A 17,186-nucleotide genomic window follows, 5' to 3' on the forward strand; every position below is an offset into this window, starting at 1 on the left:
AAAACGTGGCCAGGCGTAAGGCAGCCCGCCAGTTCATTAAGAGCAGAGAGAGAAAGACGACGAAGAAAAATCAAACCCGATAGCAAATGAAACTCACAGAGTTTGACGGCTACTAAGGCAACAATTGCCAAATACAATATAAGCCCATGTATATTGCAACACAACTATATATTAATTTAATAAAATACACAATATAGCTCTTGTACACGTAACAATTTGGCTCATATGCACAGAAATTGCAGAAAAAAATCAATAAAAATATGTCATTTCGATGTAAACACATTAAATTGGATACATTTTGCACATTAAATGATATTGTGTATAAGTGACAATGTGAAGGGACATTTCCTTTTTTGTTTTTTTTTTTTTTCCTTTTTTTGACGTGTTTTCCAAAGCAGTGTCCTTTGCAGTTTAATAAATATCATCAACTGCATTTTCAGCGTCAGGGCGCTTGTCTTTTCCCGATTTGTCCATCATTTTTTTTCTTAGAAAATGTATAAATATTTTGTTAATATCTGGACGCTATACATAAGTTCATATATTTATATATATTTATCTATATATTTATATAGATATTTTTTTCACAGTTGAGGAAATACGTCCCTAATATACACAATTGTGATTGCCTTAATTTAAATGTTGGACACGTGGAAAGTCACTTACAAAGGAAGTGAGGAGTTGAAGACAGTTGAAGACAGCGTTCACACAAAGGACCAATGAGTGAAAGAGTAACAGTTTCACCATTCTGGAATGTTCCATATGTACGTATACATGAGGGGAGGAAACACAGCTTACACATGTGATTAGAAATGACCAGTGAAGAAATGGTTACATTTCTTAATTAAGCACCCCTGTTACCACCCCTCACCCACCCTTTTAAACCCCCCCCCGGGTTAAGAGATACCAGAGATATGTTGCACTCCATACATTGATAATACAAAGTCTGAAAAGATAAGAGCGTGGTTCTGTTTTGATGAGGTCCAACCGCATTTGGGGGTGTTTGATCCACTCCCTATGTTTAGCTGCGATTGTCAGAATAAACCATTCTCTCAGGACCCCATTGGGCCAAGAGGGGCTGTGTGCGCCGTTCATTGTTCCAAGAAAGGTGTCAGAATGAAAGTTTTTAAGCTGGTGGGCACTTGAAGAAAAAGCTTGCTAGAAGCCAGAAGCAGCAACTTCTGCAACTCCCAAAAAATCCCTCCCCTCCCTCAAATTGCAACATGGCATCCAGACAACCTGGCATTTTCTTTTTTTCTTTTTTTTTGTGAATGGGACTGTTCATCAGACTTTTTTTGTTCTTGTCTGCCTGACCCGTGTGCGCTCCACTCTCTTAGAGAGTGTTTCCCGAAGCTGACGCACTTTTTTGTCCCTCCTACCTCTTTCCCTTTTCATCTTTCCAAAGCAGTTTGATGCATCAGGCTGTTCACTTTCTCACCGATGTGGCCTCGTTACCCCTGCAGTCCTGCAGCAGTTTATCGATGTCTCTGACCACTTGGTCAGCGTCCATGGCACCGCTCCGGCCTAGCTCGGCCCCACCCTGCTCCAGTGTGCAGTCCTGCATCTCGGCTGCTGTCTCCTGGCTGATCCGCGAGCGCGCCTCGGCCAGGACTTTAGCCACGGGGTCCGAGTAGCCCTGCTCTCTGCTCTGCTTGTTGGGCGAGGCATACTGTCCATCAGGGACGCCATAGTGGCTGGTGCTGGGCTTGCCCTCAGCCCCATCCGCCACGCCTTTGGCCAAGGAGCATGGTGAACCGCTGTTGCAGCCTTTGGTGGGGCTGCATGAGGCTGAGGGCACTTCCTGAAGCAATGGGCTGAGGGCACGCTTGGCCTTCAGGTAAGGCTTGACATTGGCCACCAGGATGGTGTGGTCTCGCCGCTCCTTGCCAAATGTGCAGAAAGTCTTCTTGCCATTAGGGTTGCCCACCGTTTCATAAGTCTCGGGTTCCACAGCCACAGCCTCCATGCCAGCAGGAACAAACAGGTTGGTGCGATAGTCTGAGCCCTCAGCCTGGGGGACACCTGCCCCTCCCCCACCCGCAGCAGGGAACTGGGGCATCCAGCAGCGGTCCGAGTGACCCAGCACCCGACACTCATCCGTGCAGTTCACACAGTCCTCTTCTGAAAATAGAAAGCAGATTGAATTTACTGCCATGTCACAGTTCACAGATAAAAAGTACAATGATTGCAACTGTTGTAGTTAGCAATAATAACACCACCATGTATTTCAATATGATTTCTCACTCATAGCTTATTGAAAGCACGGGGGAAATCAGAATTTCAGATTCTAAACTTTCAGTCGATACCACATTTGTGTTTGCAAGTACAAACATAGAAGAAGATGTAAGAGAAGAGGAGATATTTTATGATTTTAATTTGACAAAGTCACTGTTGCATGTTCATTATGTTTTGTGGAAATCAAAGGTAAATGTAATTAATTCCCAGGGTTCCTTCTTTCTTAAGGGAATCCTTTTCCAGGAGTTTTGCAGGACAAATTTGAGGACAATTTCTATGACTTACATGCATGGCAACTATTGCTTACAAAAGCTCATCTTAAAATGACACAACACTGATGTAACCATTAACAATATAAACCCTAACACAATAGGTTAATTAAGTACAGTAGGTGTGGATTGGGCATTAGAAGTTAAAATGTTCAAACAAAGAATATGCTATCTCAGTGGCTTAAAGGCCTAACTTCACATGTTTCCAGGACTGCACTAATATTTCCAGGATATTTCATCACTTTCTTCTTTAGCATGTTAGTCTTCCAGGATGTGAGGGAGCCCTGACTGTGTAATCTGAAATGACTTGACTACATTTTAATAGTACAGCAAAACAACTGCATGAAGTTTCTTTCTCAGGGTTAAACCTGAAAATGAACAGGGAAGCGGAAAAAACATTCACTAGAGCCAAAGTATACGTTCTTTATATAGTACTCTTGTGATGGCACACATCCGCGCACACACACGGGCATTCACAAACAGTCTAATTATATAAAGGAGGTCTTCCTGCTTTCAGGGGAGTGAGGGGTACCAGCTGGCTGAGTGAGTGAGTGTTTTCCATGAGCATGATCAAGGAGATGGCAGTAAAAACTCCAGCTCCCCCATCCTCCCCCTCTTCTTTCCCCAGCACACACACACAACAACAGCATCTCCGTTCTGGCAAAAAAGTGTGGTGCTGCTATCATAAATTTATGTCACTGGGCTTTGAAGCTGTCCCAAAGCAGCCCTGCCATATCTTTCAGCCAAGCTCGTCCAGTGCCACACTCCACAAATGTGTGTGTGTGTATGTGTGTGTGTGTGTTTGTCTCCACCCCTTTCATCTCCTAAGGAAACCCTTCTAGATTATTATTGGGTGTTTTTTCATGGCGTGTCAAATGGGTCCACAAATTGCGACAGGAGGAGAAAAATGACATTTTTAACTGAAAAATGCTAACTAAAAGAGAAATGAATAAGTGAAAGCAAATAGAGACGAGAGAGAGATGAGCAGCTGCTGTTCTGTGAATACGAAATGTTCAAAGGGCTGAGTTAAAGCTGTGCCTCAGACACAGGCCTCTGTTTGTGTGTAAGACAAAAAAATCAAAATAAAAAAATAAAACCCACCCTGTGTGAAGCGACCAGTGCCAACGGCTCTAAGTGCGCATGGATGGAAGTGCAGTGATTTATGCAGTACAAACGTTACTCCATCTATATTTTATATTCTCAGGATTTCTCTCTTTCGGGAGGTAAGCAAGGTGGAAACGCAAACAAAAGAGCTCATGAATTTATGAAAAGCAACATTTTCAATAATCTAGTACTAAATCAATCCCACTTCTTTCAGTGCTCACACTATTGCACATTCCACGCTGAAAATAACTCTGGATGTTTCACTTTATATGCACAAATAATGTACTCACTGAATGTGAGAGAAACTTTTAAGTTCTCTTTTTTGCCTAGATTTTGCTGGAAGCACCAAGAGAGAAACTCCAAAAAAAGATGTACTGATACTGATGGCCATTTTCCTTGCAAAATGTCTTGCCATACAGCTCTACATTTGCTCCTGCTGTTCCAACAGGTGCCTTGTAAATATAACATTTATTCTCTGTAGGCTTTTCCACATATTTATATTCATTTAGTATGTAGTTTCTCTCTTTCACTAAGGTCGCAGTGTCAATGCTTTTGCTATTTGCACCTGGCTAACAACACTTTGTGTTCCCTCATCAGACGGTAACTGAGTTTCAGCAGCCCTGCATAATGTTTAACAGGGAAAAAAGCTCAAACAAAGGGGGTGGCAGCTTGGGGATTTGCAAGGACAACAGAAGCAATACAGAAGAGTGCTCCTACAATGGAGCAACAATGTAATGGCAAGACACCCTGTAGCAGAAAAGCTTAGAACGGTTAAGCATGCTGAAATCCATATCAGTGTTTTATGTCCCTTCAAAAAAGATTGAGCATTGTGTCTTTTCTTCTGGCTACTATATGTCTCACTCTGTTATATATGACAGCTGCATAGCACTTACTGATGCAATGATAACAGTGTTTACCTTCTCAAAAGCATACGCTCTGTTATTTTCTATTGAAAAATTCTGCAAAGGATGTGTAGTGAGAATAAATGATCAACATTTGACCTTATTATCATCATTAATCATACTTTAAATTGCTCCTTCACATCGTCTGTGGAAAAGGCCAAATGGTTCAATGAAAAATGATCGTCCCTCTCCCACTCCTGACTCTCCATTGTTCTTGATTCCTCTGTGTCTGGCCAACAAAAGCCTTTCCCTGCAGTTGCCTGCAGTCTGCTTTGGGTGTGTGGGGTTTTCAGCTAACTTTGAAGCATTTTTAAATTCACCAAACCCTCCCTTCTCAATGGAGCGTGGAGAAAGTTAATGATGGAGTGTACCTACTTATGCCAGCGTCTGAGTGTTTGGAGTCAAAGCACACATGCATGTGCACATGCAGGACTCAGGTGACTGACATGGTGCGGGAACTTGTTAACCTGGAATAGTAGGACTGTTTCTGCCCCATGTCTGAGTGGTTACAGGTCACTGTTCTGTGTGAAGGCCTTGTGGGGCGCTGAGGGTCAGCAGGTTCAGTTTGAGCCCAGGGAACAGTTTTCCTAGGCTAGAAAATGAGTGCGAGTTAGAGGAGTTGGTTGCTGGTGAACCAGAGAAGAGAGCTTGACATTTGAGCTGCAGTGCACTTTAGTGAGGAAAAGATGGTGTCCTGTGTGACCACATGCACGCAAATACACATAGAGCTTAGCTTTGTAGAGCAGATACAGAAACAGAACAGGATTTCCTTGGATACAGCAGTTTCCCTTATCCTGTTGTTTTTCACTAAATATACTAACACGTATGGACCTTTGAATAATTAAAAAAAAAAATTTCTTCTAACATCTGTATTTTTACACACATAGTGTTTAACTATGCCAATTAAAAAAATCTATTTTGTTATGAATAAGTAAGTAAGTGATACTTTTTGATCCCACAACCGGGGAAATTCCACCTCCGCATTTAACCCATCCGTGAAGTGAAACACCACATACACACTAGTGAACACACACACACTAGGGGGCAGTGAGCACACACTTGCCCAGAGCGGTGGGCAGCCCTATCCACGGTGCCCGGGGAGCAGTTGGGGGTTAGGTGTCTTGCTCAAGGACACCTCAGTCATGGACTGTCGGCCCTGGGGATCGAACTGGCAACCTTCCGGTCACAGGGCCAGATCCCTAACCTCCAGCCCACAACTGCCCCAAATAATAACAAATTTTGGAAATCCTCTTCTTTCTTGAACTGGCTGATTGACATGCTGCAACAACTGCTCATGCTGGATATTAATTACAACCTGTATAGACAGTTCTGCGTTGGACAGTTTCCAATAAACCTGTTGTTTTTTCCAAAATAACAAGCTGCACACCTGGGTACCAAAAAAAAGCTGAAAAAGCAAGTGTCACAAGTTAGTGCACCAATACAGACTTTCTACAGTCTAGAATAAACAATGCCCTTCAATAGAACAAAGCAGTGTTGGCATATACAAGCTTTCTTCCTGAATAAAACTTTTTGCCTACTCTTCACCTGTGTAGTGGCAGAAGTTGAGGTTGTGTGTGGTTTGCTTGTTGCTTTGAGAAATCGGTTTGTGAAACTGCTCAAACTCCAGATTCTGATGTCAGAAATCAGATCAACCACTCAATTATGGGTCACTGATCCATCTCTGATTGATCATCTGATATCTTTTGCACCAAAGCTGGCTACAACTCTCAGGATTTTGTCAGTTGCACATCAGCACGTCCATGTATATGCCCTTCTGTGCAGTGTGTTTCATCATCTAGAGGGGAAATAAATTCGTTTTTCCAGTTAAATTCTAGTCTGCAAAAGCAATATCTGCCTGTACTGTACACTGATGAAATATGAGCCTTTCAGGGCGAGAATCTATGGGATTTTCACGATCATCTCCCTACATGCCGTGCAAAACAGAAGGCTGGTATTGGTCTTTTAGCATGTCAGTAAAAATCTTCCTTGCAAAGTAGGCAGGTCTTGGAAACATACGCAGTGATAAGTACCTATAGGCAGAAGTCTGGCTTTTGAGACTAATCAAACATCAGTGTCCCTGTCAGTGGACGATGAAGTGATCCTGAAGTTTAGTTGCTGAGAGCCAAGACAAGCTTGAAAATGGGCTAAAATTAGTGTTTTTCCATTTAACGTGTCATCTTTTTGCTTGTAATACATTCATCAGCCTTTATAGCTCTGCTTAGATGTTGCCATTTCCCTTAATGTGAATCACAATATGGGCTGCCTTTTTGCATTGCATGCTCACTCACAAACCTATTTAAAGATTACCAGATACCAGGCAGTTTATTTCATATTTAATTTCAAACTGCCCATTTGAAAATTTGATCAAGTAAACAAATAGTGAGATGAGGTCTGATAGCTATACATTTGAATAACTTATGCCCATCCCTGCTCAATAAACTGCATCATGAGCTCTATGCATATGTATATGTATGTATCCGTGTGACCATTCATTTGTAATTCACTCCAATATATCAACTATTCTGGCAAGAATAGCTTAACCAAATGAAGTGCACAAATAAAGTGACACTACATCCAGTGCTGCAAAAGTACAACATATCATTAGTCTGGACTGGGAGAATGAATGTGACTCTCCTTGCTACCATTTCTCAGGAATGATTGCTCATTCAGCAAGGGCATATTAAGGCATAAATAATCCATGCCCAACACATCTCTGAGCAGCCAGTCAGGAGGAACTGAACCTTCTATAGATTATTCATGCCTTAGTGGAGCAGGTGACCTTGAGTCTCTGACTGAGGGTAGCCATGACTAACAATATGGCATGTGACACTGACAGAGGCCATTCATTCGCTGCCAGATACAAAACAGGAAGTCGGGTGTGATGTAATGCTTCCACACACACATCCACATACAAATGGTTATTGACTTTTTTTTGCCTGCACTTAATTAAAGCTGTAAAGCTGCTATTCCTGTGCTTTCCTGACTATCCACACACAGATCTATATATTGACTGGATGAAGAGCCTTCATTTCAGTGACACTATATATGACCAGTGGGATCAACATGCATTATCTCCCTCAGCTGCAGGGCAGGAATTTCCTATCAACTCTGCAATTACTACCATCCAGAAAAAAGTGGTTCACTGTCAAGGCATACAGTGGTCTCTTATTGGAATTCCTGCTCTTATACTGGAGCATAAGTGCATGCTAGGATTCACCCCTGGCCACTTATCAAGCTAATGATGTGTGTATGGCAAATCTCATCTCGCCTTGTACCCGAGTTTGCCTGCAGGCCCAGTGAGTGATGTGAAAAGGCCATGAGTTTATATGACTTGCAATAACAGAATGTCATATCATTGTAACGTTAATAGCGTAATGTTAGTTGTAATAATGTTTGTTGTTAACAGAAAGTTCTGAATGCAATTGGAATGCTGTGCATCTGTCTTCAGCTATGTGAACCTAATGTAAATATGCATAAGCAAAGGAGTGATGGAGGTTTGTTTGTGTGAGCTATGCCAACAGCACTGTGAACACAATCTCATATCACATAGGCCGCTCTGAGCTCTGTGTGTTGAATTTTTGTTTTCTACTCTGAGAAACTTGTTATACTCTAGAGAGAGTAAGAACATGAGACAGGGTGGTGGTAGTGCGGGGAGTCGGTGAGGAAGAATCCAGGACACTTAATAGTAAACAAGCAGGCGCTAGTGCCCTCAACTCGTGCTGTAAAATGAAGAGGAGCCAGTTTTCCCTTCTCTCTCTCTCTCTCTCTCTCTCTCTCATTATTTGATTTCTCTAGCATGGACAGTGGGAGGAGAGATAGAGAGAGAGAGTGAAAGAGGCAAGAAGAGCAGAGGAGTAGCTGAGACTCTGGTGTATACCTAATGCTCAGTCTGGGTGCATTAAGGGATCTTGCCAAATCTTTTATTAGCATCTCATTTTTCAGCCCCACTGTGTACTCTTTCTCTGTGCTCTCTCTCTCGCCAAGCTGATCCCACAGCAACGCTACCGGCTTCCTGCCTTGTCTAGCCTGCAAGCTTGAACGGCCTCCAGCAGTTTCCTTTCCCTTAGTTTCTCTCCCTCCCTTTCTGGCTTCTCGACCAACAGCCAAAGTGGATGGAAGATGTGGTGTTCATTTGGCTATGTTGTATCGCAAAAATGCAAACTTTTTAGGGGAAGTAAGACATGAAATTTCACCACTAAGCAGACGTATTAGGCACCTAAGCACATAATTTAAAAACACTGGGATCAAGAGTAATTTTGCTTGTAAGAACACTATATATCATTAAAATAAATAGAAATAAACATAAATATAGTAACCAAGAAAGTTATTGATATCCTTTAAGCTAGTTTGAAGAACAACATTTAGTTCCAGATGACCCTGATGCCCCCAGCCACTGGACGATTAGATGGCAACTGCAGTTGATATTGGCTGCCATGAGGAGAGGTTTGGAGATGGTTAAACAAACACACTGATATACACTACACCACTACTTATGGAATTAATGCTAAATATATTTAACTGTAATACTAGTGTTGTAATATTAAATGCTTCCTATCCAGATAAACAGCATTTAAATTTAAGGTCCTCAAAACTTTTGCACAGTAATGCCTTTCATAATAAACCTTGCACTAATCTTTGAGAGAAATGTGGATCAAGTACCGGTACACAACTTTTAACATGTTAACCTCAGCAAACTGCTCACAATACAAGATTACAGCATATTATTCCAGTTGGTGAATACAACCTAATTCCAGAATCCTACTGCTAGATGGCTGTCCAAAATCTCTTCTGAAAAACATTTTTTGGGAGATGTTTGCTGCAATGTGCAAATTTCAAATGTGTCAGAAAATGATCGGCACTTCTCAGGCAAGTAAAATGCTGCAAAAGCTATCTTCAGAGTGTCCTTCCCCCGGCTCACTTCGCTAGACTGCAGACTTGACAACGATCTAAGGCTTTCACAACCGTTTTAAAAGCTTGTTTGAGAAAAGAAAGCTGGAGTAAAACCATGTATTTTATCAGCCACAACAAAGGAACATTGAGTTTATTTTATTTTAACAACACTTTCATTTTTAAACACATTCAAAACAAGCATAATAGGTTTCCTAGACGAGGGACAACTTGATTTCCCTAAATATTACCCACATGCCAGGTGTGTTGCCTTCTCGCCCTGTGCAGTAGCCCCAGCACTCGCACACTTTATTACAGAACTATAAGATTTATGACCTAATATCAACACAGGGGGAGAGAGGCTGGGGGAAGGCTGTGTGTTTACAGTGTAAAGGCAACTTTGCTCAGAGGCGAAAGGTGTGCACCATATTCAAACAAAATGCTCAGACCCCATGCAAAATGCTCAGCAGCGATTTCTACTGCTGAGCAGCACAGTACTGTAGGTCAGGCTGGACAGTGTGGATTAGAATAATTGCGCACTACTGATGACTTTGTAAATGTAGAATGTAACAGCCTGCAGTAGAGTGGTAGTGTTAGAGTAGAACAATGAAGTATGTTGCAGCATGGCAGCGCTGCAGGTTGGAGACCGTTAGTGTACTGTCTTGTAGCTAGGCACAGCATGACTAGCATAGCATCAGAGCGCTAACACCTGTGTCCTGGCAGGCTGGGGCACAGTTGGTTGGAGTGTGTGTAAGCGGTGGTGGGGGCTGAGGCATGTCATGGGGGTCCGTGGCAGGGAGGAGAATGGGAATTGATGTGGGGAGTGAAAAAAAGAGATGGTCCCCTCTGGGGGTGCTACAGAAGGCAGTTGGAACAGACCTCTAGGCCACAGTGACAGACTTGCAATGCACCTGCCCACCTGAGGTGGAAAGAGCTGCACTATGTGAATGTGTGTACTTGTTTTTCTACATTTTCAGAACAAAAAGGAAAGAAAAGCCAGAGAAAAACAGGGCTATCCTACAAAGTCAAGAGTGATAATATTTTCTACAAAAGCCACACATTTCAGTCTTTAAGACTGACAGTGAAAACAATTTCGGGTTTCGTTAATGATATTAAGATTTGGATTAAGTTTACTGTTTGGCTTTGAAAATTTTAGCTGTTTATAGGTCATTATATATGGCATCTGTGTTCAACACCGTTCAATAGTTGGGAATCGCTGTTTTTAATGATATAAAACCAGTTTGCAATAATTTGTAGGAAGCTGTAACAATTAAAACATTTTTGATTGTGAACAGAACTGTAGATGCTGTACAGCATCAGCAATTAAATGAATCTCTAAAATCCCTCATATTTAAAGTGATCAAATCTCTGTGATCAAATAGCTAACTAGATAGAAATAGATAACTATAAACAGATAGTTACACTTAAGTATGACATGTAAGTTAAGTGTAACAAGTGATTCCAGACTTTTGAACAATATTGTTAAACTTCATCTCCTGACATTGTACAAAAATAGGTGTGCATAAATATAATTTGATTACATTATTAAGCCTGCTGCATCTCCTTTCTCCATACCCATTCTGTCAGAAAAGTATCCTCATCTTTGTCAATCAATCATTGAGAATAAATAAGCCCTAGGTCGTGCCCCCTATAGATCCATGCTCATGCACAGACATATCTTTGCGCAGGTAACCCCAACAATGGCGCAGGGCAGGAAAATGCTATGGCGACGGAACTTTTATCCCTGCAGGGGGGGCTGAGCGAATACCAATACACTCTGGGGAGGCCCATCGACGAGCGGCAAGCAGCAGCCTTGGAAAGGTAGAGCCGCCTTAACTCAGTCAAGGACAAACGCCTTTTCGATCCAACCCCTTTCCTTTCATCCTGCTCTCTCGGCACACCGACAGTGCTCTAATGCCTGGTTAAACTGTTCAAAGCTGAGTCCTCGGGGTAGCCCGTCTCGAGAGGGCAGAAAGAGAGTGAGTGAGTGAGAGAGACGGCAGGAGAACACACCAAAACACAGGCACAAAAAAGCTAAATCAATGGTCATTCACATGCAGGAGCGTCCTTGAAGCGGGAAATAGAAGAATTAGACAAAAGCCAAGGGTGGCAGGGAGGCTGGGGATGGAGGACAGGAGGGGGGCTTCTATTCTCCTCTCTCAGTGGGAGCCAAAAGCAGACGTAGGAGCCTGAGCCTACACCTGCAGGGGGAAAGAGTGCTGTGGCCTTTGGAAGACTGTGTGCTAACCTTCAACACACAGACATTAAAGACGAGGTGGAGGCGGAGGGTTGAGGGCACTGGAGTCTGTGTGCGCGAGTGGCTGTGTGTGCGTAGTGTGTATATTCAAATGTGGTTAAGACAGCAGGAATTGTACTGGAGCATTACATATGTGCATATGTGTGCATATATCATAGCTGTTGTAACAAAACATGTCAGAAAAAATCTTGGAAGCGGTAACTTTATAGGAGAATGCACTTCACTTTTATGTACATGATTTTTAACAATATTTTATTCTATTTAGTTTTGGGTCATTTCTATTCGTCTATTTGTTATGAAAATGTTTACACAATATAAAAGGCAACCGATTTGGGAGCTTTTGATTAAATAGCAACAATATGTTTCTACATATTCTGTGTGCACATTTCCAGCCAAACATTTCTCTGTAGCTACACAGGCTTGGACTCCTACTACCATAGGTGAATGCACTAACATCGATGCTATCATGAGATCCACTGACTGATTCAATTTGGCTCTGGGCTTCAGACAGATTCAGGATAAAAGGCAATATTGTTAGCGTGACATTAGTTAATCTTTGTCAACTCTCTTTCTATTCCTTTTGATCTTTTGGTTATTTGCTCTGTGATAATTATGGGAATATGCCATGACAGCCACCTCAAAGCAGCAAAATAACATAATGACAGGAAAAGAAATTGAAAATAAGAAAAAAGCTTCAACTAGGATGGTTTGTGCTAGAATTGGTTCAAGGCTGTAAAACCAATTCAGTCAGAAGAACAACACAGTACTTCCATTTAAGATTCAGCTGGTAAATCACCATGAAGTAAATTTTTCCTTCTGGTCTTCCACAGAGGCCTCAGATTTATGAACTGCATCACCTCTCTTCAAGTTCAAGAAGCTGAAATGTTTACAACGGGGGAAGAAAGCTTCCACCGGAGTCTGCTGTGTCTAAACACATTGAACTGAAATGCGGGGTAGCGGGGTGTAATGGCTGGGTTGTCGGCTAGCGCGGAATAGGAGGAAAAGTATTTGATGAAGGGTGGGTAGAGCATGTGAAAGCACACAACAAACATCCTTTTTGTGGCCTCTATCTGTTAACATGAAGGAGGAGACGAACAGAAAACAGCAAGACTGAAATACTGCAGGAAACTACAACAGTGAGAAGATTCCTCTGGCCAGACACACATATGCACACAAACATGCTCAGTGCCATGTCTTTTATGTGAGAGATAAATATTCAAGAGGCAGTGGTGACTGGGGAGAAGCACAGGTGCATTTCACCTGCGTAACTGCACGTGTGCTTATGTGCGTGTGTGCTCGGAGGGCTCCAGCTTAATACAGACAAGGCCAAGAGAAAAGGAGAAACAGCAGCAAATTGAAAAGTAATCCTCCATTCCATTTAAGCCTTTGTAATTAGGACATAGGGGATCAGAAATGCACTGTTGTGTCAGGGATTTCTTTTAGGTGTGTCTGTATGTGTGTCCTCTTGATTGCCTGTGTCTGAAAGTCTGTTGCCTGCAGTAACATTTTTGGAAACGCTCAAGTGGTACAAAGGTGCACACGTGCCTGCATACATACATGCCTCAGAACCCTGTGAGGCCATTTCAGATAAATTCCACTTGTTAGTATAATGAGAGGGTACTTAGAATAATAGTAGACACTATTTACATGAAGATGACTAAACCACGCTTCTACTTCTTATCTGAGTAAAGTAACCAGGGTTGTTCTCCCTCAAAATCAGCTTCCACCATATAAATGTCACTCTGCGTCTTCTTCCCGTTTCACCACAATTAGATTTAATACTTTTGTGCGTGTCATCACTTTGTCACCACGATCTCTCCCTGGAGTCCGGTGTAGAGGAAGAGGATTATGCATCTGTCAATTATCCTGCAGTCACCGGGACACGCCAAGATCTTGGGTAAGCATTGAACTGGCTAAACGTGCTCAGTAGCATCTGATCTCTCAGTAACAGAGGTGCTATCGGGCAGGTTTGTTTTAAGGTATTTTTATGACCAATTATGATTCTTTATCCATTTTTCTTCAGTTTTGATTTACAATATGGGTGCCCAATTCTACCAACCCAGAGAGTTCAGATACAATGCACCTGGCTACAACAATATTATTTTATTATATCTTTTCATTGGACAACACTATAGAAGTGAACCTTGGATATAACTTAAAGTAGTCAGTGTACAGCTTGTATAGCACTATAGATTTACTGTCCTCTGAAAATAACACACAGCCATTAATGTCTAAATAGCTGGCAACACAAGTGAGTGCACCTCACAGTGAACATGTCCAAATTGTGCTCAAAGTGTCAATATTTTTGTGTGACTGCAAATAGCTGCACAGGTTGCTACTGGAATCTTCTTCCCCTCCTCCATGATGACATCACAGAGTTGGTAGATGTTGGACACCTTGCGCTCCTCCTCCTTCTGCTTGAGGATGCCCCACAGGTGTTCAGTTGGGTTTAGGTCTGGAGGTGTGTTTGAGATCGTTATCGAGTTTGAAAACTGCCAAGCGGCAGTTTCTGAAGGGATGAGATCATGCTGTACTTCAGAATGTTGCAGTACATGTTGGAATTCATGTTTTCCTCAATGAACTGGTTTCATTGAGCTTCCCTGTGCCAGCAGAACTCATGCAGCTCCAGACCATGATGCAACCACCACCTTGCTTGACTGTAGGCAAGAGACAGTTGTCTTGGTACTCCTCACCATGACACCACCACACATGCTGGACACCAACTTTATCTTGGTCTCGTCAGACCACAGGACATAGTTCCAGTAATCCATATATTTGGACTGCTTGGATTCAGCAAACTGTTTCCGGGCTTTTTTGCGCTTCAGCTTCAGAAGAGGCTTCCTTATGGGACGACGGCCATGCAGACCAAGTTGATGCATTGTGCGGCATATGGTCTGAGCACTGACAGGCTGACCTCCCACTTCGTCAGCCTCTGCAGCAATGCTGGCAGCACTCATGCATCTATTTTTTAAGCCGACCTCTGGATTTGATGCTGAACACGTGGACTCGACTTCTTTGGTCGACCCTGGTGAGGCCTGTTCGGAGTAGAACCTGTCCTGAAAAGCTGCTGTATGACCTTGGCCACTGTGCTATAGCTTAGTTTCAGGGTGTTAGCAGTCTTCTTATAGCCTAGACCATTTTTGTGGAAAGCAGCAATTCTGTTTCTCACATCCTCAGAGAGTTCTTTGCCATGAGGTGTCATGTTGAATATCCAGTGGCCAGTATGAGTGAATTGTACCCAAAACACCACATTTAACAGCCCTGCTCCCCATGCACACCTGGAATCTTGTAACTCTAATGAGTCAAATGACACCAGGGAGGGACAACAACACAATTGAGCACAATTAGGACATGTTCACTGTAAGGTGTACTATTCAGATGCCCCTGAAAGCCTTCATTATCCAGATCGGCTGTGTCAGATTAGACTTGGAATTCTACAAGGACTGACCACCCCTGATTCACAGAGAAAATGAACACAGTAAATATAAAGTACCAGTTTAGGCAACGTGGTTAATTTTGAACCGAGCAGGTGAAGAAAAGTACTAAAAAATGTACTTAGCTGGCTCATATTATTTATGTAAAAAAAATGATAATGGCTGGGCAAAATAAAAACAAGCAGGATTATTGGCAGTCATATGCTGAGAGCAAATATTGGCCAATTCTGACCCTGCTCCCCCACTTTATGTACAACTCATCGTCCTAGACCAAGCCATGAAGACATGTAAGAGGACTTACTGAAGAGATAAGGTGTGACCTTTTAATGATTTAATGAAAATATATGAGAAAGAAAAGTGTGTGCGCAAAACAGAGAGATAGAGGGGAAGAGAGAGAGAGAACTGGAGATAAAGGAGTTGGAGACTGAAAGGCAAAACTGTCTTCTCTAATCTGAGAAAGGGAGTAATAGATAAAACCGTCCATTCTACAGGAAGTGTGAATTTCAATCAAGCATTTGATGAATGTAATCATGGTGGTAATTGATCTATTGAAGCTGGCCCTTTCCCATTTGATGATTGTAGGTCATTGAGAGCAAGCTGCTCAGCCTCCTGAGTGGATATCAGTAGGGCAGAAGGAGAACTGTGCCAACATTACTGAACACTAATCTGCTCTCTCTTACGCACAGCCTGACACAGAGCCTCCTCTTCTATCCCTACTACTGTCACACCATCCCCCATCCCTTTCTCTGTCTCGTACTGGGGACAACTTCTAAATGACCGCTCACAGAGAGAGAAAGCTGAATGTGACAAATGAAATAAGCTAAAGTAAAATGAAAATACATCAATGGATATTAAAAATACTCAAATCAGAGAACATAGTGATGCTACATGTTTATTCGTTATCAGCCATGCTGCCCTAGCAACAGCTGCTAGACACTTAACTCATGGCACAAGATGACATTCCTGTGGGGGTGAACTACTGAGCAAAGCACTACTACATACACACATGGGTCACTGAAGCATCTTGTTAAAAGATAAGAGATCTAACATAAAAGACAACACGTCAAGACAATGAGCAGTGCATGGCTGACATTAGCCAGGCCCACTGCTTTACTTCCACAGACAGGAAGGCAATAGTGACACAGATTTTAAGTACAGTACTTATCTGTTCTCTCAAGCCACACAAAGTAAACAAGTTTACAAGACCCAACAAAAAAAACTAATCATATATCGACTGTTACATGAGCCCAACAGCTAAACTAATCTAGAGTCCCAGACGAATATGGCTTGAGACGAGGTCCTGCTCCAAAGTATTGGTTTCCAAGGGCTCAGTCCTAACACAGTTAAAAAGCTAACTGACACACTCTTGCCACGGTCCAGTCCACTCTCATCTTCCATCTCCTCCACCCATATCCTGCCTCAGCTAGCTAGTGCAATAGCAGCTTTCCGTTTCAACTCATCAAGTTAGCATTGACGTTTCCTTCTCCACTGAGCATAGTGCTGCTTGCTGTCTAGACCCCCACAGCAACGTAGCCTCCATATAAATATATATTTGCTCTTCGTTTCATAAATATTATCAAATTAGAACGAGATGTTTGACTGCAATGCAATAAGAGACTATTAGACTCCATGTTGTCGAGGGATAATCGTTTGGAGTTCTTTCTTTAATATTAAATTTCAGCTGCTTTATTTTATTTTTCCATATAAGAGGATGGCATTCGATGAAGATTGGTATCTCCTCATATAGGTTTAAAAAGATGTCACTGCAACACACACACACACACACAAAACAGAAAAAACATCCCATGAAGGACCAAGGATTAAATCATATTAAGTCTTATAAACCAAATTACCATGGTGGAGGAATCTCTCCAAAAAGTGAGCTCACATAGAGGGCAGGGGAAAAAAACACTGTAGTGCTTTAAGATTAGGGTCAAAGATTACTAGGCTTAAACACGATAAGAACAGGATTATATGAGCTCAGGCAATGTTCAAACACAGATATGCAAGTTGATAAAAAAACACCTGGCCTGTAAACACTCATTTTACATGTCTCATCTGACCCCTGGACAACATAGATCCATACCTGAAAAACAAGAAA

At 42.2% G+C, this 17,186-nt stretch overlaps 1 protein-coding gene across 2 annotated transcripts in view; it reads right to left on the reverse strand.

Annotated features, from left to right (window-relative positions):
• Positions 1–304: 304 nt before the first annotated feature.
• The window catches only part of pcdh17 (protocadherin 17), a 64,677-nt gene continuing 47,795 nt past the window's right edge, over positions 305–17,186 (reverse strand). For both annotated transcript variants that reach the window (XM_017718438.2, XM_017718437.2), the window contains exon 5: positions 305–2,118. In XM_017718438.2, coding sequence (XP_017573927.1) covers positions 1,424–2,118 — 695 coding nt within the window. In that variant the 3' untranslated portion in view covers positions 305–1,423. The remainder of the gene's footprint in view (positions 2,119–17,186) is intronic.

This window comes from Pygocentrus nattereri, chromosome 15, assembly GCF_015220715.1.
Source record: "Pygocentrus nattereri isolate fPygNat1 chromosome 15, fPygNat1.pri, whole genome shotgun sequence".
NCBI lineage: Eukaryota > Metazoa > Chordata > Actinopteri > Characiformes > Serrasalmidae > Pygocentrus > Pygocentrus nattereri.